The sequence below is a fragment of the Pelophylax lessonae genome (genome assembly GCF_965119305.1).
Source record: "Pelophylax lessonae genome assembly, chromosome: 2".
In the NCBI taxonomy this organism is placed as follows: Eukaryota; Metazoa; Chordata; class Amphibia; order Anura; family Ranidae; genus Pelophylax; species Pelophylax lessonae.
In genome coordinates, this window is record NC_138769.1 from 70,004,084 (window position 1) to 70,029,964 (window position 25,881).

The 25,881-nt window shown below is 42.0% G+C and overlaps 1 protein-coding gene across 1 annotated transcript in view; it reads left to right on the forward strand.

Moving 5' to 3' along the window:
* GBE1 (1,4-alpha-glucan branching enzyme 1) overlaps positions 1-25,881 on the forward strand; it is a 506,395-nt gene that overhangs the window by 471,522 nt on the left and 8,992 nt on the right. Inside the window, exon 15 of the mRNA XM_082244860.1 lies at positions 6,534-6,678. Within this exon, the coding sequence (XP_082100986.1) occupies positions 6,534-6,678 (145 nt within the window). The remainder of the gene's footprint in view (positions 1-6,533; positions 6,679-25,881) is intronic.

Here is a 25,881-nt window from a genome sequence, read left to right on the forward strand (position 1 = left end):
TTGCAAGCAGACCTGAACAAAATAACGGGGTGGGCAATTACATGGCAGATGAGGTTTAATGTTGAAAAATGTAAAGTAATGCACTTGGGGGCCAGAAACCAGAAAGCAAGCTACTCACTAGGGGGGGAACCTCTGGGTGAGTCTAGGATGGAAAAGGACTTGGGGGTACTGGTAGACAACAAGCTTGGCAGTGGCATGCAATGCCAAGCCGCCGCAAGCAAAGCCAACAGAATACTGGGATGTATAAAAAAGGGGATTCACTCCAGAAATAAAGAGATTATTCTCCCACTCTACAAGACTCTGGTCCGGCCACATCTGGAGTATGCTGTCCAGTTCTGGGCACCGGTCCTCAGGAAGGATGTGCTGGAATTGGAGAAAGTCCAGAGAAGGGCAACAAAAATAATTAGGGGAATGGAGGACATCAGCTATGAGGAAAGACTACAAGCACTGAACCTTTTCTCTCTGGAGAAAAGACGATTGAGGGGGGATATGATATCAATGTACAAATACTGTACTGGTGACCCGAGCATAAGGAACAAACTATTCAGAGAAAGGAGATACAATAAGACACGTGGCCACTCACTAAAACTAGAGGAAAGGCGGTTTAACCTTAAAGTGCGTAAGGGGTTCTTCACTGTAAGAGCAGTAAGGATGTGGAATTCTCTTCCACAAGCAGTCGTATCAGCAGGGAGCATCGATAGTTTCAAAAAACTAGTAGATGGACACCTTAAAGACCACAACATACAGGGGTATACAATGTACAGTTAAAAGCAAACACACACACGCATCATAGGTTGAACTGGATGGACTGATGTCTTTTTTCAACCTTACTAACTATGTAACTATGTAACTATAAACAACATTGAGGACGGGATCAGTAGTGCGTTATCAGTTTTTGCAGATGACACAAAATTGGCCAGGGCAATAACTGCACAGCATGAAGCAGATATCCTACAGAATGACCTGGACAAAATAACAGAGTGGGCAACGACATGGCAAATGAGGTTTAATGTGGAGAAGTGTAAGGTATTGCACTTGGGGACTAAAAACATAAAAGCACAATACACGTTAGGAGGGGAACCCTTGGGGGAATCAAAAATGGAGAAGGATCTGGGAGTCTTGGTTGATGATAGATTAGGCAACAGCATGCAATATCAAGCGGCAGCTGCCAAGGCCAGCAGAATATTAGCATGCATAAAGAAAGGGATGTATTCCAGAGATAAGACTATAATCCTTCCACTGTATAAAACTCTGGTCCGACCGCATCTGGAGTATTCTGTCCAGTTCTGGTCGCCAGTCCTCAGGAGGGATGTGTTGGAGCTGGAGAGAGTCCAGAGAAGGGCAACTAAACTAATTAGGGGATTGGAGGACCTTGACTATGAAGAGCGTCTGCAATTGCTCGATTTATTCTCCCTGGAGAAGAGACGACTGAGGGGGGACATGATAGCAATTTATAAATATCTTAATGGGGATCCCAGCTTAGAAAAAAAGCTGTTCATTCGAAGGGATTGCATGAGGACTCGAGGGCATACAATGCGATTAGAGGAGAAGCGGTTTAACCTCAGGCAACGCAGGGTGTTCTTTACTGTTAGGGCTACAGGATTGTGGAATTCTCTACCACAAGAGGTGGTTTCTGCGGGTAGTATGGTGGCTTTCAAAAGACTCTTAGACTTACATCTCAAGGATCAGAACATTCAGGGGTATGTGAGATGATTACAGCCACACACACCTACACAGGTTGAACTGGATGGACTATTGTCTTTATTCAACCTCACCTACTAAGTAACTATGTATGTAACTTAGTATGGACGGTGATTACCACGGATGCCAGCCTATCAGGCTGGGGTGGCGTCCTGGGCAACCTATCTGCCCAGGGCACTTGGTCGGAGGAGGAATCCTCCCTTCCGATCAACATTTTGGAATTTAGAGCGATCAGGCTGTGCCTGCTCCATTGGTCGGATCGTCTTCAGGGCCGTCCTGTGCGGGTGCAGACAGACAATGCCACTGCGGTGGCGTACATCAACCACCAAGGGGGCACCAGGAATGCCCGGGCGGCCCAGGAAGTGACCAGGATTTTGTCTTGGGCCGAGACTCATGTCCCGGCGATCTCGGCAGTTTACATTCCGGGTGTGGAGAATTGGCAGGCCGATTATCTGAGCCGCCAGACTCTGGAACAGGGGGAATGGTCCCTGCACCGGAGGTATTTCATATGCTGTGTGCAAAGTGGGGATCCCCGGATGTGGATCTGTTCGCGTCTCGGCTAAACCACAAGGTGGAAAGGTTCGTGGCAAGAACGCGCGATCCTCTGGCAGACGCCTCGGATGCGCTGGTGGTGCCTTGGCATCAGTATCGTCTGATCTATGCCTTTCCTCTGATTCAGTTGTTGTCCAGGTTCCTTCGCAGGTTGGCCTCGGAACAAACACTGGTGATTCTGGTGGCGCTGGACTGGCCACACCGGTCCTGGTACGTGGACATCGTTCACCTTGCCGACGAGCCTCCTTGGCGGTTGCCAATGCGGGAAGATCTGCTGTCTCAGGGTCCGATCTTCCATCCTGCTTTACAGTCGCTGGCTTTAACGGCATGGCTGTTGAAAGCCAGCTCCTGAGAGACAGGGGTCTCTCCTCTAAGGTAGGAATGACCTCCATCAAGGCTAGAAAAGCCTCGTCTGGTAAGATTTATTACCGAACTTGGAAAGCTTATTTTGCCTGGTGTGAGTCCAGGGGTTTCTCTCCTCGTTCATACTCGGTGGCGAGAGTGTTGGCTTTCCTCCAATCTGGTGTGGACCAGCGCCTTGCGTTGGCTACGATTCAGGACCAGGTTTCTGCACTGGCTGTTATTTTTCAGCGCCCTGTGGCGTCTAATTCTTTGATTCGCACCTTCATTCAAGGTGTGCATCACTTGGCCCCTCCTAGAAGGGAGCCTCTGCCTCCATGGGACTTGAACTTGGTTCTGTCCGTGTTACAACGTTGCCCGTTTGAAAACATCAGGGAAATCTCGTTGCCTCTGCTATCTAAAAAGGTTGCTTTTCTGGTGGCGATCACTTCTGCTCGCAGAGTGTCGGAGTTGGCGGCGTTGTTTTGCCGCTACCCTTACCTGGTGGTTCATAGGGATAAGGTGGTCTTGCGACCAAACCCGTCCTTTCTTCCAAAGGTGGTTTCAGATTTTCACCTCAATGAGGACATTGTCTTACCTTCACTCTGTGCGAATCCTAAGCATCCTAAGGAGATTGTGTTGCATTCTTTGGATGTTGTCAGGGCGATCAGGGTTTACCTGTCCTCGACTGAATCCTTTAGGAAATCGGATTCTCTTTGTCCTTCCTGAGGGACCTCGGAAGGGTATGGCTGCGTCTGCAGCGACCATTGCAAAATGGATCAGACAGACAATTGTTCAGGCCTATTAGTTGAGGGAAAGGGTACCACCCTTCCCTGTCAAGGCGCACTCTACCAGGTCGGTGAGTGCGTCCTGGGCTTTCCGGCATCAGGCCTCGTGGCCCAGGTGTGCAAGGCTGCGACTTGGTCGTCAGTGCACACCTTTTCCAAATTCTACAAAATTGATGTTCTGGCATCGGCTGATGCCTCCTTTGGCCGCAAAGTTCTCTGTGCGGCAGTCCAGTAGGGGACCCAGGTTTTACTGCGGGTCCCTGGCTGTTGGGGTTGTTTACCCCTTGGTTTTTTGCTTTCCTGGGTTGTTGCTCCTGTTGAGCCTTTTTTGTTACCCAGAGGGTTACCTTTCTGTTCATGTAAGGTTCCTTTCTCTGATATGGGTACTGCGTTGCCTTTTCTGATGGTTGCGTTTCCCACCCCTCATGTCTACACTGCTTTGGGACATCCCCATCGGTGAAGACTGTATGAGTGGGCGGCGACTGTCGGAGGACGTAAGAGAAAACTGAATTTTTGCAAAGAAACAAGGAGTTAAGTGAGAACCCTGGTGTGAGGGTCTAACATAAACACCGTGTTTAAAGTGGAAGAGATCCAGAAAGAGTAAAGAGAGTAAAAAAGAAGAAAACTGAGCATAGAAAGAGGAACTTAGAAGCCTAGGAGTGAGAGAATCACACGCCGGAGAAAAGAAAAAGGAAGGAATGCAGAAAGAGAAAAAGAAAATATAGAGTTAGCAGAAAGAGGGAAATAAAGAGAGATTAAAGGAAAAAGCAGGAGGGCTAAGAGAGAGGTAATGGGGAGGGAAGAAGGGAAGAAGGGGAGGAAGTAGAGGGGAAAAGAGGAATGAAAAGGAAGGGGAGAGGAAAAGGGGGGGGGGAGGGGGGGGAAAAAAGGGGGAAAGGAAAAGTTGGATTGAGAAAAGAAGAGATAGGAGAGAAAATTGGTTGAGGGCTAATGGGATTTTAACGGTACTTAGATCAACGATGGAAAAACCACCATGTATAAAAATATATAAATTTTATTGTTCCATTAAAAATTACATACAAAATAAAGAGAAGAGGTTATAAAATAAAGGGTTGTACAGAACAGATTACCATCATAGTCATATCAATTACATACAGTTCTGAACATTGCAGGTAGTATAGATGTTATGCAAGCTCCGGTGACCCCAAACCAGGGTACCGGGCATTAACCCAACATGTTTCGCGGGTTTCAACACTCCGCTTCTTCAGGGGTGTAAAATTATACATTGTATAATTTTACACCCCTGAAGAAGCGGAGTGTTGAAACCCGCGAAACATGTTGGGTTAATGCCCGGTACCCTGGTTTGGGGTCACCGGAGCTTGCATAACATCTATACTGCCTGCAATGTTCAGAACTGTATGTAATTGATATGACTATGATGGTAATCTGTTCTGTACAACCCTTTATTTTATAATCTCTTCTCTTTATTTTGTATGTAATTTTTAATGGAACAATAAAATTTATATATTTTTATACATGGTGGTTTTTCCATCGTTGATCTAAGAACCGTTAAAATCCCATTAGCCCTCAACCAATTTTCTCTCCTATCTCTTCTTTTCTCAATCCAACTTTTCCTTTCCTTTTCCTTTCCCCCTTTTTTTCCCCCCCTTCCCCCCCCCTTTTCCTCTCCCCTTCCTTTTCATTCCTCTTTTCCCCTCTACTTCCTCCCCTTCTTCCCTTCTTCCCTCCCCATTACCTCTCTCTTAGCCCTCCTGCTTTTTCCTTTAATCTCTCTTTATTTCCCTCTTTCTGCTAACTCTATATTTTCTTTTTCTCTTTCTGCATTCCTTCCTTTTTCTTTTCTCCGGCGTGTGATTCTCTCACTCCTAGGCTTCTAAGTTCCTCTTTCTATGCTCAGTTTTCTTCTTTTTTACTCTCTTTACTCTTTCTGGATCTCTTCCACTTTAAACACGGTGTTTGTGTTAGACCCTCACACCAGGGTTCTCACTTAACTCCTTGTTTCTTTGCATTATTACCAGGGATGTTGGTACCATACTACAATTATACAACAAACATTTGATTATAAAAACTGAATTTTTGTAAAATCTTACCGTAAAATTCTTTCTCTGAGTCCTCCCACAGTTGCCGGCCCCGCCCCTCTTTTGGGGTACTTGTACACTTAACTGCTTTGATACCAAACTGAGTTGAGATGGCTATTGCAGGAGGGGTATTGGACCAGTGGGACAGCCCCCATGGGTGTGTCTATGGAAATGCTTTTGTTTTAACAAGTCTTTTGCCTAGCTACTCTTAAGGAGATGAAGTCAATACCAATTGGTGAAGACTGTATGAGTGGGCGGCGACTGTCGGAGGACTCAGAGAAAGGAATTGTACGGTTAGATTTTACAAAAATTCTGGTTTTCCACACATTGCTGCATTCCAACTTGCTCGAACCAGCTGCTTCTTAAATACACGGGGCACATAGATGCACATTTTTAAAGTTAAAACGAGTTAAAACAGGCATCCCACAGCCGCACATCGAATGCATATGGAAAGCGATTGACCATGGATCGTTTTTTCATAGTAGTAGCAATGACAGTCACAGATGTAAATGAGCCCTTACAGTTTCTCTATCGAATAAATCCTCTTTCATTTAGCTGTTCTGGACAAGTGTTTGGCTCTTTGCATTTTCAAGGGCCAGGTTTCTGCCTGGTCTGCCTTGTTTGAGCAATTGTTGGTTTTTCACTCTTTTATATAAAGCTTTGTACAAGGGGTCTCCTCTTATTAATTCCCCTTTGATTCCATGGGGTCAATCTGGTTCTCTCTTGCTTTAAACATTACCACGTGAACCCATTGTAGGTATAACTTGACAGTCTAAGAATTGCTATGTCCTTCAATGGAATCCAAGAAAATAATTTATTTTGTGAGAACAAAAATCCTTTTTTGTAAGCCCTTAATTATAAGCATTTACCATTGCAGTCTTGTGTTTAAAGAGTAAATGTACTGACCAGCTACAAGTATGCATTCCTTCAAGTCATGCTATAACCAATATTTCTATCATTTATAGGTTTCATGCCAATGTATTGATGGAAAATTGTTGGATCATGTATGAATGTAACCTTATGTCACTGGTCAATGCTATTATTGCCAGCCATGTTCTGTTTGCTAAACAATTTTGCAATTTCTCCTTTGTAGGCCTTCATCAGCACAAAGCACGAGGGTGATAAAATTATTGCATTTGAGCGGGGAAATCTACTTTTTGTCTTCAATTTTCATCCTTACAAAAGCTTCACTGGATACAGATTGGCTGTGAATTCACTTGGAAAATATCCTTACATATGTGTTGTGTAGCATGGTAGATAATCCAAAAAATTGAGTTGTCCTTGGTATTATTGAGCTTAAAGCAGACCTTCATTCAGGAAAGGAACTTCTCCTCAGCAGCCCTACATTGTATGGGATGACACTGAAGGTTTGCCCACAGCCCAAAACCCTGAAGATGACATTACCAGAGATGGCCAGTTTGGGGTGTAATGTAAGAAAATCTGCGCTTTTATCTACCCTTAAACATTGTTTGGGCATTAAAGTGTAAGTTTTTCAATTTTTGCTCTGATAAGAGCAAAAAAATACCTTGGTTCTGCCAGAAATCCGCTGCTGTCCTGCCCTGCCCAATCTACCTTGTAAAAAAAGGTAAGATGTCCTGTAGTTTTAACACACTTCCTGTCCTGCTTGCTTCTTCAAAGGTACAGCACAATGAGTAAGTCTTTTCACCCTACGACAGGAAGTGTATTACTGGCAGTACTATCAGGTGAAAATAAATGTAAAAAAGCAAAGAAAACTAATTGAGCCACCACATCTAACCACTGATAAGTTGAAATATATTGCATTTCTGCTCTGGGGTTTAAATACACTTTAATTTAGGCATACGTTTTGTTATATAAAAATGTTAAATGTTATCATTTTGATTCTTCGTGATGTTTTAAAACGTTTCTTTCCATGCATTGCTTACTTCTGAAACTAAAAATAGCAATATATATATATATATATATATATACTGTATATTCCCAACTCCACAGAAGTTGGGACACTGTGCAAAATCTACATAAAACAGAATGCAATGCATATCAAATGTTTAAAGCACCAAAAATAAGGTCATTTTGAAATTGATGGCAGCAACAAGTTTAAAAAAAGTAGGAACAAGGCAACAAAAAGCTGGCAAAGTAAATGATACTTACAAAGAAGAGCTGGAAGAACATTTTGGAATTAATTTGGTTAACTGGCGACAGGTCAGTAACATGACTGGGTATAAAAGAGCATCTTAGAGAATCAGTGTCTCAGAAATAAAGAAGGGCAGATGTTCAACAATCAATAAAAGGTTGCTTCTAAAATTTGTTGAAAACTTTCAGAATCATGTTTTTCAATGTAAAATTACAAACATTTTAAATATATCATCATCTACAGTACACTGTATCATTTCATAATGGGAAATACACAAGACAAGATCAAAAAAAAATAATAAAAATAATACATGCACACAAAAAACACACTTCTAAATTTAGTGCACTATAACTGTGCACTAAGTGAAAATCACTTAGCATATGCTAGCAGCACTGTATCTCAATAAAGTCATGGCTCGGCCCACTACCAGTTCCCGTTTTTTGGTTTCCAACATGTGGATGTCACACCATAGACTCCACCCTACGCATAACGCCTTTACAACTCCCTCGGGGATGCAGAGTGAGTGATATCTGATTGGCCAGCATCGCTCTTATCCATCCCAGAAGTGCATTGAGAAGAGTGGGGATTTGAAATCCTCGAACCAGCTGTGTGGACCCTTACAACTCAGTATCCCCAGAGATAAGTACAATGGGGGAGTTGTAAGGTAGGTAAAAGAAAGTGTGACATAAGGAGCCAATAGATTTGGGATGAAACCAGCCCTGAGTAATGTAAAAAAATATAAAAACACCAATATTAACCCCAATCTCACCACCAGGAGAGAGGGGCAAGAAAGAGGTTTGGGCAAGAAATGGGCATTTAAATGATGACTCCCAAATAAATGCAAACTACAAAGTATATTAAAAAATATATACATAGTAATTTTTATAACTGTCAGGGATGGAGATAAGCAGCTTACTACTTGTTCAGAGAAGTTCCCCCATTAGTATGTATGGCTCATGGGTTCAATCAGAATTGAATATGGTTAGTCCCCACCTCCGATGCCTGGGTCTCCCGAGACCCTGCCAGCCACAAATGTGAGCCCCCAAAAATGGGCCCACCCCCCTTTAAAAAGCCCATGGAGGCGGGACCCAAGAGTGGGGGCTAGGCAGGGACTTCCAATCAATAAATCAGATGTTAGTACCTGTTTAGACTAATATCAATATTCAATCAGGTGCACGCAATTGCACTAAAAATGCTGCAGCGGGTCTCCACACAGAACTACACTGCAGATGCCCCTAGTAGCGGACAAGCACCACTATATAGTCGAAACAATTTGGTGCACGAACAGCTCCACCCACCATCAACAGGGACAGGGCCTAACAAGCAAACACAGCAAGCGGCACGTCCCAAGTGCAGGGCGGGGGCCACACGAATCTCGCGCGGTACCCTGCTCACTCCCAGAATAAACAGAGCAAGCATGCATCAGAAAATGGGGGGGGACTCGCCGTCTGCATCAGGCGGAAACAACCGCCGTACACAAAGCTGAACAACACAGTAGCCAACAAGACGGAAATTACATATCCAAACGGAAATGCCAGCAGGGGCACACACAGGTCCCAATATAAGCTGGCCATCCACAAAAGCAGGATGCCAGTCCCCTGCTAAAACTCCCCCACTGACCATAGGGCAGCACTGTACTATGTCACTACATCGCATATAGAAATACATTTGCAAACTTATGCACAGCAATAAACTCTCCCAAACCAGTGCAGCACATGATAAGAGAGGAACCACTGCTTAGAACCTCACCATCCAAAGGGTGTACATACACCCCGTGGGAGATATCCATCTGCTGCTAATGGGTATACAAATAAATGTATGTCTAAAATCTAGAGCGGTGGTGATAATGACAATAAATACAATAAAAAAACGCCATAGCGAGACCTTACTACAACGCATCCAAGACAGTTGAGAAAAAAAAAGGGGGTAAAGCAAGGGGTGGGGAGGGGTACAAAATAAAAAAACATTAAATTGGATCATAAAAATGGAACATAGCTGATAAAATCATTTAGACCGGGTGGCATATCAGTCCCTAAGGTCTATATCCATTTCGATTCAGAACGTAGAATTGTGTTTTCAAAATCTCCCCCCGGAGGGCAGGGATGTATCCTAACTAAAATCATGAAGTTTAAATTGTCCAGACAGCCCCCCCGTAGAAGGTAAACAATACCAATCGTCTCACAGTTGGCAAAATGTTTATGCTGAATAGTGGTAGAGCCAATTTGTAAGGTATCTCCACCCACTCATATGTATCAGCAATACTCGCAATGGCCACAGCGAAAGGTACCACGGGGACGAGTACCACAAGGGTCTAAGTCCTGGTCACGATCTAAGTGGCTTGATGTGAGAATGTCCTTAAAAGAGCGGCTTCTGCGAAAAGTAACTTGTGGATCTGAGTCCACAAATTGTTTGATATGGTTATCCTGGGTGAGGAGATGCCAATGTTCCTCCAAAATTTTCAGGATATCTGTATGCTGCTTATTATACTTGATGAACGGCCTAATCTTGGTTTGATCCACTTGTTTTTCACCCTGGAAGAGCAATAGCTCACAGGGGCATTCCAATGGCCTTTTATAGGCCCTTTTCAGGGATCTGTGACTATACCCTCTTTTAAGAAACCTTTGTTTGAGGGCCTGTGCCTGTATTTTGAAATCGGCATCACTAGTTTAATTCCAGCGTACTCGTAAGTATTGACCGGTAGGGATGCCGCAAATTAAATATCATGGGTGAGAACTATGAACGTGGAGTAGAGAATTCCCTGCTGTGGGTTTCCTGAATAAGCTAGTTCCCACCGACCCATTCTGGTGTTTAATTATAGTAAGGTCCAGGAAGGGAAGGGTATCTGGACAGATGTTAAGAGTAAACCGTACATTGAATTCATTGATATTAAGTTTATCGATAAATTCCAACAGTACCTCACTAGGGCCTGTCCAGAAGTTATCATCTGAAAAAATTGATCACTCCCACCCTGCCAGGTACAGGTGACATAGGATGGGGCACAAGTGGTCCCCATAGCCACGCCCTGTACCTGTAGGTAGTGAGAGCGGTTGTAAGGTATTAGTTCACCTTTACATTTTTTCTGTAAAGATGAACTAACACTTTACGTGTTACGGAAAGCACTCCTGTCTTGTATATTTGCTTTATGAGATGCAAAGATGATGATGGAGTTTTGAATGCAATCTGGACCATATGTTCTTATATTCCTAAGTGCTAGAGTGCTGTTTGGCCATAATATATGAGGTCCGCAATAGAGGGGGAGTCTGTCCAATAAAGCTAATAGCGATCACTAAAAGATGACTTTTGCGACACTGCTACACTTTGGTTGCTACTGGAAATATCCAAACTTTGAAAACAAAAATTATTTTGCACTGTGAAGAGACTTTATTTGTATATTTGTGTGAAGCACACAAAGCAAGTTTTATAAGCTTTGGGTTATAGCACTTTATAAAAGTTTGCTTGCACTTTAAAGATTTGAAAAAGTGTTTGTTATGTGAAATGATATCAATATTTGTGCTAATAGCTTATACGAATAACAACCTAGAGTTGGTTTATATCACATATAAATGATAATTTAATTTTGTTGGGTGGGACTATGTGGCATTATCTGTTATCTGTATTATTTTGCAAATACATTTGTAATATGTGCTGGCAGCTTATTGTTGCGTTATGGTGATAGAGCTGAATATTATCATTATTTTGATATTACTTCTGAAACTGCTGTGATCAGGACTGTGCATGAGTGTCAGGTACATGTTACAATTAGTTATTTTTCTAGTGATCATTTCTGGGACCTGTGAGTGCTGATCACAGGTGGCAACAAATAGAATCTGATATAAAAGGCATAAAGATTGAAAAACAAATGCTATGGCTAGAAACTTTTTGAAAGCAAGATTTCAGGAGACCCTTTAGTGATACTACAGTCCCTCAGGCATGGCATGCCTGTTAAAACATGCTACGTTCATACGTGTTCCCCTCTTCCGCTTCCTTATCACCAAACTCCTCTCTAATTTGGGGAAAATGTCACCCAAAATCTGGTTGGAAACCACTTACCGGAGTATTGATTTTCTGGTGCCCTGCAGTTTTAACAGGTTCTCCTTGCTGACATCCATAACATATCATTACAGGAGACAATGCTGAGTTGGAGGCCAGTGAGAGCTGTGGGGGACCAGGAGATTGACACTCCCTGGTGGCATTGGTGGCATGAAACGTTACAACGTTCTTTTTTCTTTTAGTGCAGTCCGTAGTAGCTGAGAGCCCAAAGGAGCTTGACTCGCTGTCCATAACTATGAAATCTATAAAACAATGGTGCAAACTTACGTTTTAGCATGGTTGCCTTGAACGAAAAAGAAAAATTGATCCTAGCTAATTACCTTATAAATCTAAACTAAATTGGCTGTTGGTACGGAATGTTAAATTGTGGTATCTTAGGCTGTTCACCTCAGTGAACATTTTTACACTCCTTTATTTTAAATTTAAAATGTCTGCCTAGTTTCAGAACTGGTCAGTTAGCCAGCATGCATGTTATATGGTATTATAATGCAAATTTGAAGTATCTGCATGCATTTTAAAAGAATCAAAATTAATGCATGAATGTAGCACTAAATAACTTTCTACGTTTAAAAAATTTTAAACATATCCGATATCACTGCCGCATGTACATTTAAAATGTAAATGCCAATTTCCTTGACATTTTTCAACTTGAGCCTCGATCTTTAATGAGCAAATAAGGTCATTTAAAATGAGTACTCATTTGTGATTCCTGAGCGTGTGCATGTTGCTTTGTTGGTTAACCACAGGTTTCATTTTAAGTATAATCATAGAGCTGGTGAAAGCCAATATGATCCATCTTTAACCATTTCAGCTGCTTTAACTGGTAATTGCGCTGTCATGCAATGCTGTACCCAAACTAAATGTGCGTCCTTTTTTCCCCACAAATAGAGCTTTCTTTTGGTAGTATTTTATCACCACTGGGATTTTTATTTTTTTGCAATATAAACAAAAAAAATCCAATGAACCCAATTTTTGTCATACATTTAGGCCAAAATGTATTCAGATCAAAAACGAAGGGATTTCCAGTCACTTCTTGCCAACCAGCCAGCAGCCAGCCAAATTAACCTGTCTAACTAACCTGTCAAATTAACAGTATGCGTTAAAAACAGGGGTTTAGTTGCACACATTTGCAAATACATGCGTAAGCTGCAGGCCGCGCCAAGGCACCCTGATATCTGCAGTCCCTAACTCTACCTTTAAAGAGTCTCCACAATGGGAGCACATGTATTCCGATGAGATAGATGGAGGACAGGTGACTGGAGGGGGCCCACCCCTCCTTAAAGGCGCAGGGTCACACTGAACACCCAGCACATAGCACAATGGCAGCGAAGGTGTGTATTCAGCCCCATGTCTTGGGTAAAAAAAAAAAAATTCTAAAAGTGTATATTTATTGGTTTGCGCAAAAGTTATAGCGTCTACAAACAATGTACATTTACTTTAATTTACGCAGATTTTAGTTTGACTGCCTATCTCATTTCTTGAGGCGCTAAAATGTCAGGGCAGTACAAACCCCCCAAATTACCCCTTTTCGGAAAGTAGACACCTCAAGGAATTTGCTGAGAGGCATGTTGAGCTCATTGAATATTTCATTTTTTTACACAAAGTTGTTACTGAAATTATGTATTTCTCGCACATGCCATGTATATGTGGAATTACACCCCAAAATACATGCTGCTGCTTCTCCTGAGTATGGAGATACCACATGTGTAATCTTTTTGGGAACCTAGCCATATACAGGACCCAAAATTCAATCACCGCCTTCAGAATTTCAAAGGGCGTAAATTGCTCATTTCACTTCCTCGCTACCTATCACGGTTTTCGGAGGCCATGAAATGTCAAGATAGCACAAAACCCCCAAATGACCCCATTTTGGAAAGTAGACACTCCAAGCTATTTGCGGAGAGGCATGTTGAGTCCATGGAATATTTAATATTTTGCCACAGGTTTTGTGAAAACGACAAAAAAAAATATTTTATATTTTTTTTTTTTACATAAAGTGGTCTCTTAAATGATATATTGCTCACACATGCCATGGGTATATGTGGAATTACACCCCAAAATACATTCTGCTGCTTCTCTTGGGTATGGGGATTTGATATGTGTGAGACTTTTTGGCAGTCTCGTCGCATACAAGACCTCGAAAACCAATCAGGCTTTCTAAGGGCGTAAATTGTTGATTTTACTTCACACTACCTATCACAGTACAGGAGGCCATGAAATACCAAGGTAGCACAAACTCCCCCCCAAATGACCCCTTTTCACAAAGTAGACACTCCAAGCTTTTTGCTGAGAGGCATGTTGAGTATTTTACAGATCTCGCTTTTTGTCTCAAAGTTTTGAAGATTGAAAAAAGAAAAAAAAAAAGATTTTCCTTTTACTTTCTTCATTTTCCAAAACAAATGAGAGCTGCAAAATACTCACCATGCCTCTTGGCAATTACCTTTCCGAAAAGGGGTAATTTGGGGGGCTTTTGTGCTATCTTGGCATTTTATGGCCTCCAAAACTGTGATAGGTAGTGTGGAGGGACATCACTAATTTACACCCTTAGAAAGCCTGAAGGCGGTGATTAGTTTTTGGGGTCCTGTACGTGGCTATACTGCCAAAAAGTCTCACACATGTGATATCCCTATACTCAGGAGAAGCAGCAGAGTGTATTTTGGGATGTCATTTCACATATACCCATGACATATGTAAGCAATATAGCATTTACCTGACAACTTTGTGTAAAAAGGACTTACCATGCCTCTCAGCTAATAGCTTGGAGTGTCTACTTTCCAAAATGGGGTCATTTGGGGGGGGGGGGTTGATGCTATTTTGACATTTTAGGGCCTCCAAAACTGTGATAAGCAGTGTGGAAGTAAAATGCGCAATTTACGCCCTTAGAAATCCTGAAGGCGGTGATTGGGTTTTAGGGTCCTGTATGCGGCTAGACTGCCAAAAAGTCTCACAAATGTGGTATCCCCATACTCAGGAGAAGCAGCAGAATGTATTTTGGGGTGTAATTTCTTATTTTTTCCAAAACCTTTATTGAAGAATAATGAAAGTAACAAACGTGAAATTACATGGTTCACATTATATGTAAAGTAACAATTGTATGGAAAGTAAAAGGCATATTTGATTCATTAAAATTACAAAAAAATAATAACAGCTGAAACTAGGCAAAATAAATGATCAAACATCAAGATAAACAGACAATGTATCACGGGCTAAAAAGGAAGGAAAAGACAAAAGTGTTTTGCCCTTATGGGGTATATAGTTATATACCAAACAGAACAACATATGTTATAGAACAAGGGATAGCATCTGTTTAAGCTTGATAAAGCTAAATTAGCAATATAGAAGGGGAATATCAGAAGAGAAAAAGGGAGCGGGGAATCGGACCCTATGACCAGCACAGGGCATGCTTGGATGGGGGGGGGAGGGAAGAGAGGTAGAGAGGGATAAGGGGAAAGGGAAGATTAGGAGAATGGGAGGAGGGTAGGAGGGGGGCAGAGTGAAGCATCTTGTGTGTCGAGGTCTTGCTAAAGTGCATTGTAATATCAATTGATATTGCAGAGATAGTAGATCAACTAGTTGACAGGCTTGTTAGTGAGCTGGTCATATTCTTGTGAATAGTGGAAAATTATCCAGTCTTTCCAAATTTTAATATATTTATTTGGAGAGTCATGAGCTGTGGATATGAGCTCTTCCATCTCGGAGATTTTGTTAATCTGGGTGAGCCAATTAAGGAGGGATGGGGCTTTTGTAGTGCCCCACAGTCTAGGAATGCAGAGTTTAGCTGCATTGATCATAATCATAGGGAGGGATTTTAAGTACCTCGGTGGGGAATTGGGGTGAAAATGTAGAAGAAATTGGGCTGGGTGTAATTGTAAGTCTTGGGAGGTTATTTTGTGTATACAGGATTTGACCGTATTCCAGAATGGTTGTATCAGGGGGCAGGACCACCATATATGCAGCATGTCAGCGTGAGGTTGTTTGCACCTCCAACATTCATCAGGTGCCTGTTTATTGAATTTATTGAGCAAAAAGGGAGTGTGGTACCATTTAGTAAGTATCTTATAGTTATTTTCCTGGATGGAAACATTCACTGATCCTTTTAAGATGTTGCGATATATTTTTTCCCAAAGTGGTTCCATTAAGGACAAGTCAGAATCAGTGCACCAATCGTCACACAATTTGCCCATCTGAATAGGGCATGATTCCCACAATATGGAGTGCATTGTGGAAAGCAGGTGTCGTTGCGGTTGTTGAAGCGCATAAATTTGTTCAAATTTGGAAAGTATTGTATCCTTGGAATTTTTTTTCAGGTGTGCGGAGATAAAATAATGAAGTTGTGTGTATTCCCAAATGGTCATTGAGGGATTAAGTGTTGCTGTTTTTAGATCTTCAAAGTTAGGGAATTTCCCATTCTGTAGGAGGTGAAGAATGCGTATCCCTATTTCATTGGGGACAGAGTGCAAAGAGTGGGGGGGATTGACCTGGTGGGAATTGTGGGTTGTTAAGCAATGGGGTGAGGAGGCTATGTTTTCGGATTAGTTGGTGTTTGGCGTTGGCTGTATGAAAACAGCGAATAGTGGGACCGATTAGAGGGTGTCTTTTAAGGGAGTTCTGTAAGGAAGAATAAGTTAACCAAGGGATGATTTGTATGGGGATCAGGGAGAAGGAATCCTCTAATTCGACCCAATCTTTTTTGTGTTTCTGGGAGTGCCAGTCTGCTATACGTAGTAGGTGGGAGGCTTGATAGTATAAGTATATATCCGGGATTCCCATACCGCCTTTGGATTTGGGTCTCGAGAGTATCGAGAATTTAATGCGCGGGGCTTTGTGATGCCAGATAAAGGACCTGAGGCCTTCTTTAAGGAGGAGAAGAAGTGCAGTGGCAGTTGAATGGGAACTGTTTTTAATAAGTAAAGGATACGCGGAAGAACGTTCATTTTAACAATTCCAGCTCGGCCGAACCAGGAGAAGTGTGCCTTATTCCACTTCTTAAGATCCTGGAAGATTGCCTGGGAGATGGGAAGATAATTTTTTTTGAAAACGTCACCTATGTCAGTGGGAATTTCAATACCCAAATATGTGATGGTGTCAGTTTTCCATTCGTAAGGTAAGGAATGTTTACGCTGATCAACGATCGGGCCAGGTAGGGATATATAATATTAAGTGCCTCCGATTTGGATCTGTTTATTTTAAAATTTGCAATGCTTTGAAATAATTTCAACTCTTTTTGTAAGTTGGGTAATGAAATTAGGGGGTTGGAGAGGAATAGCAAGATATCATCCACATAGGCAGCAATTTTATATTGATTGGAGGTCGAATTTACACCGGTGATGTTGGGGTTCGATCTAATACTATTAAGAAGGGGTTCAAGTGTCAGTATAAATAGTAGTGGAGACAGGGGGCAGCCCTGACGGGTTCCACTACCGATGGAGAAGGCATTCGATAGCGAACCGTTGACACGCACCCTGGCCGATGGGCTGTGGTATAGTGCAGTGGTCCTCAACTCCGGTCCTCAGGGCCCACTAACAGGCCAGATTTTAAGTATTACCTTGTGGAGATGCAGACTAGAGTACTGCAATCACTGAGCAGCAAATAAGATCACCTGGGATGTATTTCAGTTATCTTGAAAACCTGGCTTGTTAGTGGGCCCTGTAGGCCAGGGTTGAGGACCACTGGTATAGTGCAAGAATAAAGGCCATTAGTCTGGGGCCCAGACCAATTGAATGGAGGACCGCCCCCAAGTAGTCCCATGCCAGCCTATGGAATGCATCAAGAGACAGCAGGAGACCGGTCTGTGAAGTGGAGGAGAGGATGTGGTGTATATTAAGGGCTGTGTCTATGGGGTCCATGGGTGTGTCTATGCTAAATGCTTTTGTTCTTTTAACTAAGTCTTATGCCTAGCTACTCCTGCGGAGCAGAAGTCAATACCCAATAGTGATGACTTATGAGAGGCGGCGACTGTCGGAGGACTCAGAGAAAGGAATTTTACGGTAAGATTTTACAAAAATTCAGTTTTTCAGGTGAGGTATCACCCAGGGGACGTTCTGAGGTGTAGGGGCTGGAGCCGCGTCCACCGCTGGTAAAGCTGATTCAGCCGGCAAAGTCTGAGATGAGAAAGCAGCCAGGACCGAGGGGTGGACCGCACGATGGAACACAGCACTCACCTCTTACGTCACTAGTCTCTGACGCACTTTGGAGCATGCGCAGTAAAGAGGATACTACAATGCGCGCTCCTTTCTCAAGCGCGCATTGTAGTATCCTCTTTACTGTGCATGCTCCTAAACGCGTCGCGCACTAGTGACGTCAGAGGCGAATGCAGCTCCAGCCCCTACACCTCAGAACGTCCCCTGGGTGATACCTCACCTGAAAAGCACATACCCATGTGAATTTGATTCTTTTATCCTATAATAAATGACCTTACAGTTCATACTCTTCTCTCTCTGTTTTCCAATTGTAAGTTGTTCTAAAGGCTGAAGCTTTTATACCTTCATGCATTCTTGGCATGAAGATAAAAAACCTTTCTCTTTGTTGCAGCCCCCCAATACCTGGCCCCCTCTCGATCCAGTGATGTGCTTGCTAGCCTCGGCTTTTGGGGGACTCTCACTCTTTATTGGCTAAGGCAGCAATGGCAGCTCTTAGCTCCAGCTGTTGTCAATCACAGCCGATGAGGAGAGAGAGGGGGCATGGCTCAGTGTGTGAATGGAAATGCAGAGCAGTGACTTGGGAGCGAGCCTGCTTGGGTGCCCCCACAGCAAGTCTTTAATATCATTTTAACCCATGCAGTTGGAGCACTCATAGCATGGAGCTTCTAAGACAGGCACCATAACGCAATGAAAAGGGCAAGCAGCTCCTTTTCTTTCAATGCCATAAATCAATTATTTTGTTGAGGTCAGTGTAGAGTGAGCCTTGCTGTTTAGCATCATTCCTCCAGTGGAACATGTTTTTTTTTTAATATGCTAATACTCCAGCACGTGTACATAGTTACAGTACATAAGATTTTACTAGCTTGTTTTACACACTTGACACCTAACTGTTTTAAATGAGTCCATCAGAATGAGACAGAATTTGATTCAATTGGTCTGCCCAATTGGTAATGTAGAATTTTATTTTTGGCAGATGATTGGTTAAGAAATGCATCAGTGAGTAGGTATAAGGATTGGAAATGGAGTTAACCACTTCAGCCCCGGAAGATTTTACCCCCTTAATGACTAGGCCATTTTTTGAGATTCGGCACTGCGTTTATTTAACAGAAAATTGCGTGGTCGTGCGACGCTGTACCCAAATACATTTGATGTTCTTTTTTTTCCCACAAATAGAGCTTTCTTTTGGTGGTATCTGATCACCTCTGCGGTTTTTAGATTTTGCGCTATAAACAAAAAAAGAGCGACTATTTTGAAAAAAACGCCATATTTTTTTCTTTCTGCTGTAAAACATTCCCAATAAAAACATTTTTAAAAATGTAATCTTTTTATCAGTTTAGGCCAATTTGTATTCTGCTACATATTTTTGGTAAAAAAAAATCCCAAAAAGCATATTTAATTGGTTTGCGCAAATGTTATAGCGTTTACAAACTACGGGATAGATTTTTGGACTTTTTATTTATTTATTTTTATTAGTAATGCCGGTGATCTGCGATTTTTAGCAGGACTGCGACATTGCAGTGGACAGATCGGACCACTGACTGGTATTTTTTACACTTTTTGGGGACCAGTGACACTAATACAGTAATCAGTGCTAAATAATATGCACTGTTACGGTATAAATGACACAGGCAGGGTAGGGGTTAATACTGGGGGTGATCAAAGGGGTTAAATGTATGCCTGTATGCTTACTGAATGTGTGTGTGTGGGGGGGGGTCTGTGACATGCACAGACAGATCGCAGTCTCAGCTTAGCTGAAACTGCTGATCTGTCCCTGCCTGTCTGAGAGAAGATCCACCTGCTTTGTTTACCTAAGCAAACGGGTCTTCTCTCGATTTCCCGGACGATCACGGGAGGGCAGCAGCAATCGCCGACGCTCCTCCCACGGCCCGCCTCCCGCTGTGTCTAATCATATGCACTCCAGTCACGTAGTAGTACGTGACTGGACGCAGCCGAGCCGGCCTGCCGCAGTAATATTACGGCGGGCCGTCGGCAAGTGGTTAAAGTGTATATAGATAGCAAGAGAGACAACACTTTTTTTAATTTAGTTTTGAATTTAGTAAGGTTGCAGTACATGTCAGAATTTTTTTTTTTTTTGCCGTCTTTGTCCTTTTGGGGGGGATTTTTTTGGGTTAGGAAAGTGTCTCTGGGATCCTCCAGTGGGAGAAATCGAACTCTCACGCCAAAAACGGGTCCAAGAGGGGACTAATATATTCTGGGCCCAGCCAGCATCCCCTGAACATCAATCCACACTGAAAAGCATGCGCACCATCTCTGTTATGATAGTTACCTTGTATACTTTCTCACATCAAAATCCCGTACAGGAGTTATTTGCAATTAAATATTGGTTAGAGTTAGAGATCCCATATATTACATGGAGTAATTTGAAAAGGGGGCTGTATGCACGTGACCATCAGCCATCCGCTGCTCTGCACTAGAGCATCAGGATGGTTAACTGGGAACTAGTTATACATTATTACTAGAGACCTGACTTCAGAACTAGGCCTCACTAAACCTCTTTCTTATAAGAGTGCCCTTACTGACCATTGACAGAAAAATTTCATCAGAACACCATGGATCTCCAGTGTGGGGCCAAAGCTTTAATGAATAAAGCTTTGGATCCACAGTGTGCTGGTGACGTTCCCCCTTGACTATCTTTGGTTCCAGCTGATGGTTCGTACAGCACCTGTTTACATACACAGCCATTATCCAGGAACGCTTGCGTTGGGATTGTGCATTGGTATATGTTACTGTCCATTGAGGAACCCTTATTGGACAGGTGGAAGTAAGGTGCTGGGACACAAAGTTAGAAATGTTATTCTCATAATAACTAAATAATACTAGCCTCAGGGAGGCACATAGAAAAGGGGTTTCACACTCTCAATGGTATAAACAGGAATTTTGTTGCATCTACCCTTTGGTAGACTTTTTTATTGAACTTATCAGCCATTTTAAAGTCTAAGCACACAGGTAATCTATCCACCTCATTGCCTCTAAATCACAATTATTGCTGCCACAATGATCTGTCACACAGAGTATTGTAGAACTAACCCCTCCAGTAGTACTAACCAGCACCATGTAATATTCAAGCTCAACATAGCTGAGGTCTAGTTTTTGGGAGGTGGTTTCGTTTTTGTCCAGAAACACCCCCCAAACCTATATACCCCCCTTACCTGCTGTACATCACATGGCTGTGACCTCTTTGGTTTGATTGTGATTGAACAGCATACAAATAAAGGAAGGCGTGGAGTGGTTTAGACTTAGATAGGATATATATATATTTTTTTTATTAAAAGTTCAAGGATAAGTTCTACTTTGGGAACATGTGATCTTAGGGTGGAACATGTAAGATTTTTCCAGTGCTGCTGCCCCTCGACCCCCCCCCCATCCTATCTGTAGCAGCAATATATGTAGAAGTTCCCCATACTAGCTGCCACTGTTTTATATGCAAAAAAATAAGCATTTATAATTTTTTTTTTAAAAGTGAACTTATCATTTAAAATGTGCAGGACAATAACATGAGATTTTACTTTTTTTTTGCTGTGGGCATCGAGTTTAGCTTTCATCAATTTTATTTTACAGTGATTGATATGATTCTACATGATGTGTACATTTAAATACTTTTTCTACATGATAAGTGTCCCTTTTTTAGCTATTATTATCATTTCCCAAGCAAGGTCATGGGATTACAGCAGAAAAGAGCAATGATGCACCACTTTGCATAGCATTGCAGACTCTGTTAGTAAAGAGGTAAATTTTAACTATGCCAGTTAATAACCTACATAAACTTTAAACTATCCCTGATATTCTGAAGTTCTCATTTAATTGAGTTAAAAAGAAAATTGATCTGTTTAGTGTCATTTGCATTTTGTTATTGTGCAGCTTTATGTTTCATTATGCTTTCATGATGTACAATAGATCATTTTGTTTGGGCATTTACTTTCCTGATCTCTGTATAGGCAAAGTAGTTTAATAAGTAATTAACCTTAAAGATAACGCAATGCTCACTATTTCACTGTTGTTGCTGGAGACGAGTCATTTTATGCCTGCTTTACAGTACAATGGACAGAATAAAGTTAACCATAAACCTAATGAAACTGTAATGCTGCTCTGTAAAGGAAATATATTTGTTTTATTACAGACTAGGCAATTTCAAATCCTGCAGCAAATGCGTGTTGTCTAATTGCCAGTGATTTCCAGAAATTGCTGCAATGATTTGAGAGTATTATTTGAAACTAAACTCTATAAATGACCACTTGCAAAAACATTAGTAATGCAATTGGTTTGTTTTCTTTTTTACACAATTTTTTTGCCTTTATTTTTACCTGGTGATCCTGCCAGTAACATATTTCTGTGCTAGGATGACAATGCTAATTCCTTGTTCTTTATCTGTGAAGGAATAGCATTGTCACCCTGGGATAGGGCTTTAAACCTCTCCCCCTTTCTACTTCTACATAACATAGGGGGAGATATTCTGAGGTTTACAAAAAAAGCTGAGAACAATGCTAACTGATAAGAGCGCAGCTCAACTTAAGATTTCTGTTGGAATTACCTGGTATTTTCTTAGTCGTACACTACAGGACACAGAATGTTTAGTCTTTAAAGTGGTACTAAAGCCAAAAGGTTTTTTACCTTAACCACTTGCCGACCGCCGCACGCCGATCTACGTCGGCGGTCAGCCCCTCACAGGCAAAGTGACGTAGGGCTACGTCACTAGCTTGTGAGGGTCTAGGGAGCGAGCGTGCGCCGCCGGAGGCGCGCTCCCGCGTGATCACGGACCCCCTCGCGCGTGTGACCGGCGGATCCGATGTCCGCCGGCCACTCTGCGATCGGCGGGGGAGAGGGAGAAAGTCAGGCAGCTTGTGTAAACAAGCTGCCTGTCATTCTCCCCTCTGTATGAGAGCTGATCATATGGATCTACTATGTAGATCCGTTTATCACTCTGCATACAGCTGAAGCCACAGCCAATCACAGTTAGAATCACGCCCCTAGGGACACACACAGCCCCTCCCTCTCAAATAAAGTTAACCCCTTCACTACCAGTGTATTTTTACAGTAACAGTGCATATATATAGCACTGATTACTGTAGAAATGTCACTGGTAACCCCAAAAGTGTCAAAAATGTCAGTCAAGGGTCCGATCTGTCCGCCGCAATGTCGCAGTACCGCAAAAAAAATCGCAGATCGCCGCCATTACGCGTTAAAAAAAAAACAACAAAAATGACAAAAATCTTTCCCTTAGTCAGTAAACGCAATAACTTTTGCGCAAACCAATCAAAATACGCTTTTTGCGATTTTTTTTACCAAACATAGGTAGCATAAAACAAATTGGCCGAAAATGTTAAAAAATTTAGATTTTTACATTTTTTTTGGGGGGGAATTTCATATAAAAAAAAGGGAAAAATATTGCTATTTTTGCAAAATTGACGCTCTTTTTTTGTTTATAGCGCGTGATCAAAAAATCGCACAGGTGATCAAATACCGCCAAAAGAAAGCTCTGTTTGTGGGAAAAAAAGGACGCCAAATTCGTTTAGGTACAGCGTCGCACGACCGCGCAATTGTCCGTTAAAAACACGCAGTGCCGAATCGCAAAATAACCCCTGGTCGTTTAGCAGCCAAATCCTCCGGGGCTTAAGTGGTTAATGCATTCTAAAAGCATTCGACAAGAACAGATTTTTTACTTTTTCCTCCAAATGGTGTATCGAATGGGAAAAAAAAGAATAAATATAATATATATATATATATATATATATATATATATACAGCTGCAAGAAAAAGTATGTGAACCCTTTGAAATGATATGGATTTCTGCACATATTGGTCATAAAATGTGATCCGATCATCAGCTAAGTCACAACAATAGACAATCACAGTCTGCTTAAACTAATAACACACAAAGAATGAAATGTTGCCATGTTTTTATTGAACACACCATGTAAACATTCACAGTGCAGGTGGAAAAAGTATGTGAACCCTTGGATTTAATAACTGGTTGAACCTCCTTTGGCAGCATTAAATTCAACCAAACGTTTGCTGTAGTTGCAGATCAGACGTGCACAAAGGTCAGGAGTAATTCTTGACCATTCCTCTTTACAGAACTGTTTCAGTTCAGCAATAGTCTTGGGATGTGTGGTGTGAATCGCTTTCTTGAGGTCATGCCACAGCATCTCAATCGGGTTGAGGTTTTGATGTTGGTGTGCTGTGCCTCTTTTTTTCGCCACACATAGTTTTGTGTGTTTCTTCCAAACAACTCAACTTTGGTTTCATCTGTCCACAGAATATTTTGCCAGTACTTCTGTGGAACATCCAGGAGCTCTTGTGCAAACAGTAAACATGCAGCAATGTTTTGTTTGGACAGCAGTGGCTTCCTCTGTGGTGTCCTCCCATGAAATCCATTCTTGTTTAGTGATTTACGTATTGTAGATTCGCTAACAGGTATGTTAGCATTTGCCAGTGACTTTTGTAAGTCTTTAGCTGACACTCTAGGATTCTTCTTCACCTCATTGAGCAGTCTGCTCTGTGCTCTTGCAGTCATCTTTACATGATGGCCACTCCTAGGGAGAGTAGCAGCAGTGCTGAACTTTCTCCATTTATAGACAGTTTGTCTTACTGTGGACTGATGAACAGCAAGGCTTTTGGAGATACTTTTATAACCCTTTCCAGCTTCATGCAAGTCAACAATTCTTAATCGTAGGTCTTCTGAGAGCTCTTTTGTGCGAGGCATCATTCACATCAGGCAATGCTTCTTGTGAAAAGCAAACCCAGAACTGGTCTGTGTTTTTTATAGGGCAGGGCAGCTGTAACCAACATCTCCAATCTCATCTCATTGATTGGACTCCAGTTGGCTGACATCTCACTCCAATTAGCTCTTGGAGATGTCATTATTCTAGGGGTTCACATACTTTTTCCACCTGCACTGTGAATGTGTACATGGTGTGTTCAATAAAAACATGGCAACATTTCATTCTTTGTGTGTTATTATAGTGTAAGCAGACTGTGATTGTCTATTGTTGTGACTTAGATGATGATCAGATCACATTTTATGACCAATTTGTGCAGAAATCCATATTTTTTTTCACTATACATATTTGTCACTGCTTTCCCTGTTTCTACTTTAGTCTCTAATGTTAGAGCCAAGGTGGGGCTTAATCTACAGGTACTGGCTTGTGGAGAAGGCTGCAGATAAACATGTACAACTAATTTTGTAGGATTTGTTTCATTTCTGTGTATCACCTGAGGCTAGTCACTACAATGGGTATAGGTATGGGTTTAAAATCACTTTTAGCTGGGTGCACACTGTGAGTTTTTTTTTTTTTACTCAACCAGCAGGCTTAAAGAGAAAAAAAAAACTCTAAAATTTCTGCATCCACACAAGTGATGTGGATGCTGGAATCCCCTCTACTGTGCTATTGTACTCTGACTGTGGGGACTCCTCCCCTGTCACAATAGGCTGATCGGCTGTAGCGACTGATTGAATGCTGCTTTTCCAGCAGGACTCTTCAAAAAGAAGCCAGTATAACGATCAGGCTCTGCTCAACATGCCAAATTGTGATCCATGTGTACTTTTGTTGTGGAAATTGATATTTTTGTGGACATATTTCAGGAAGTGTTTTATTTAAATTGCCATTATGTCTCCCAGTGTCGGTTAACCGGTATCCGCTATGCACAGGGAATATGGTTTTAACTAGCAATGAGGAAAGACTGCTAGTTGTGAAAACCTTCCAATGGAGACTGCACACCACTCGCCTCATCTCCCGAATGGCGGGCGCTCTGAGCGGCAACCGCTGGAGAGAAAGTTGGTCAGCCCCAGTATTCACTGGCGAAGATATGTTTGTGATGTGGAATTATTATCGTTTTGATAGTTATATGCCCTTTAGCTGTAATAATGGCTGGTAGCTTTCTATTATCCTTGATCCGCATGATTGAAATACTGCTGCTATTTCTTTTGCAGATAGTCTTATTTACTGGAACATTAGCATAATCACTATCAAATATGATTTTTTTAACTATATTACATAGGATTCCCTCTAACAGATTATGACGGGAGTGCATGCTTATGAATAATGGCAACCATTTTTAGTAATAGCGCATTGTTTCGCTTTCACTTGACAGTTAGGAACTCATGCACACGGTCGGGTTTG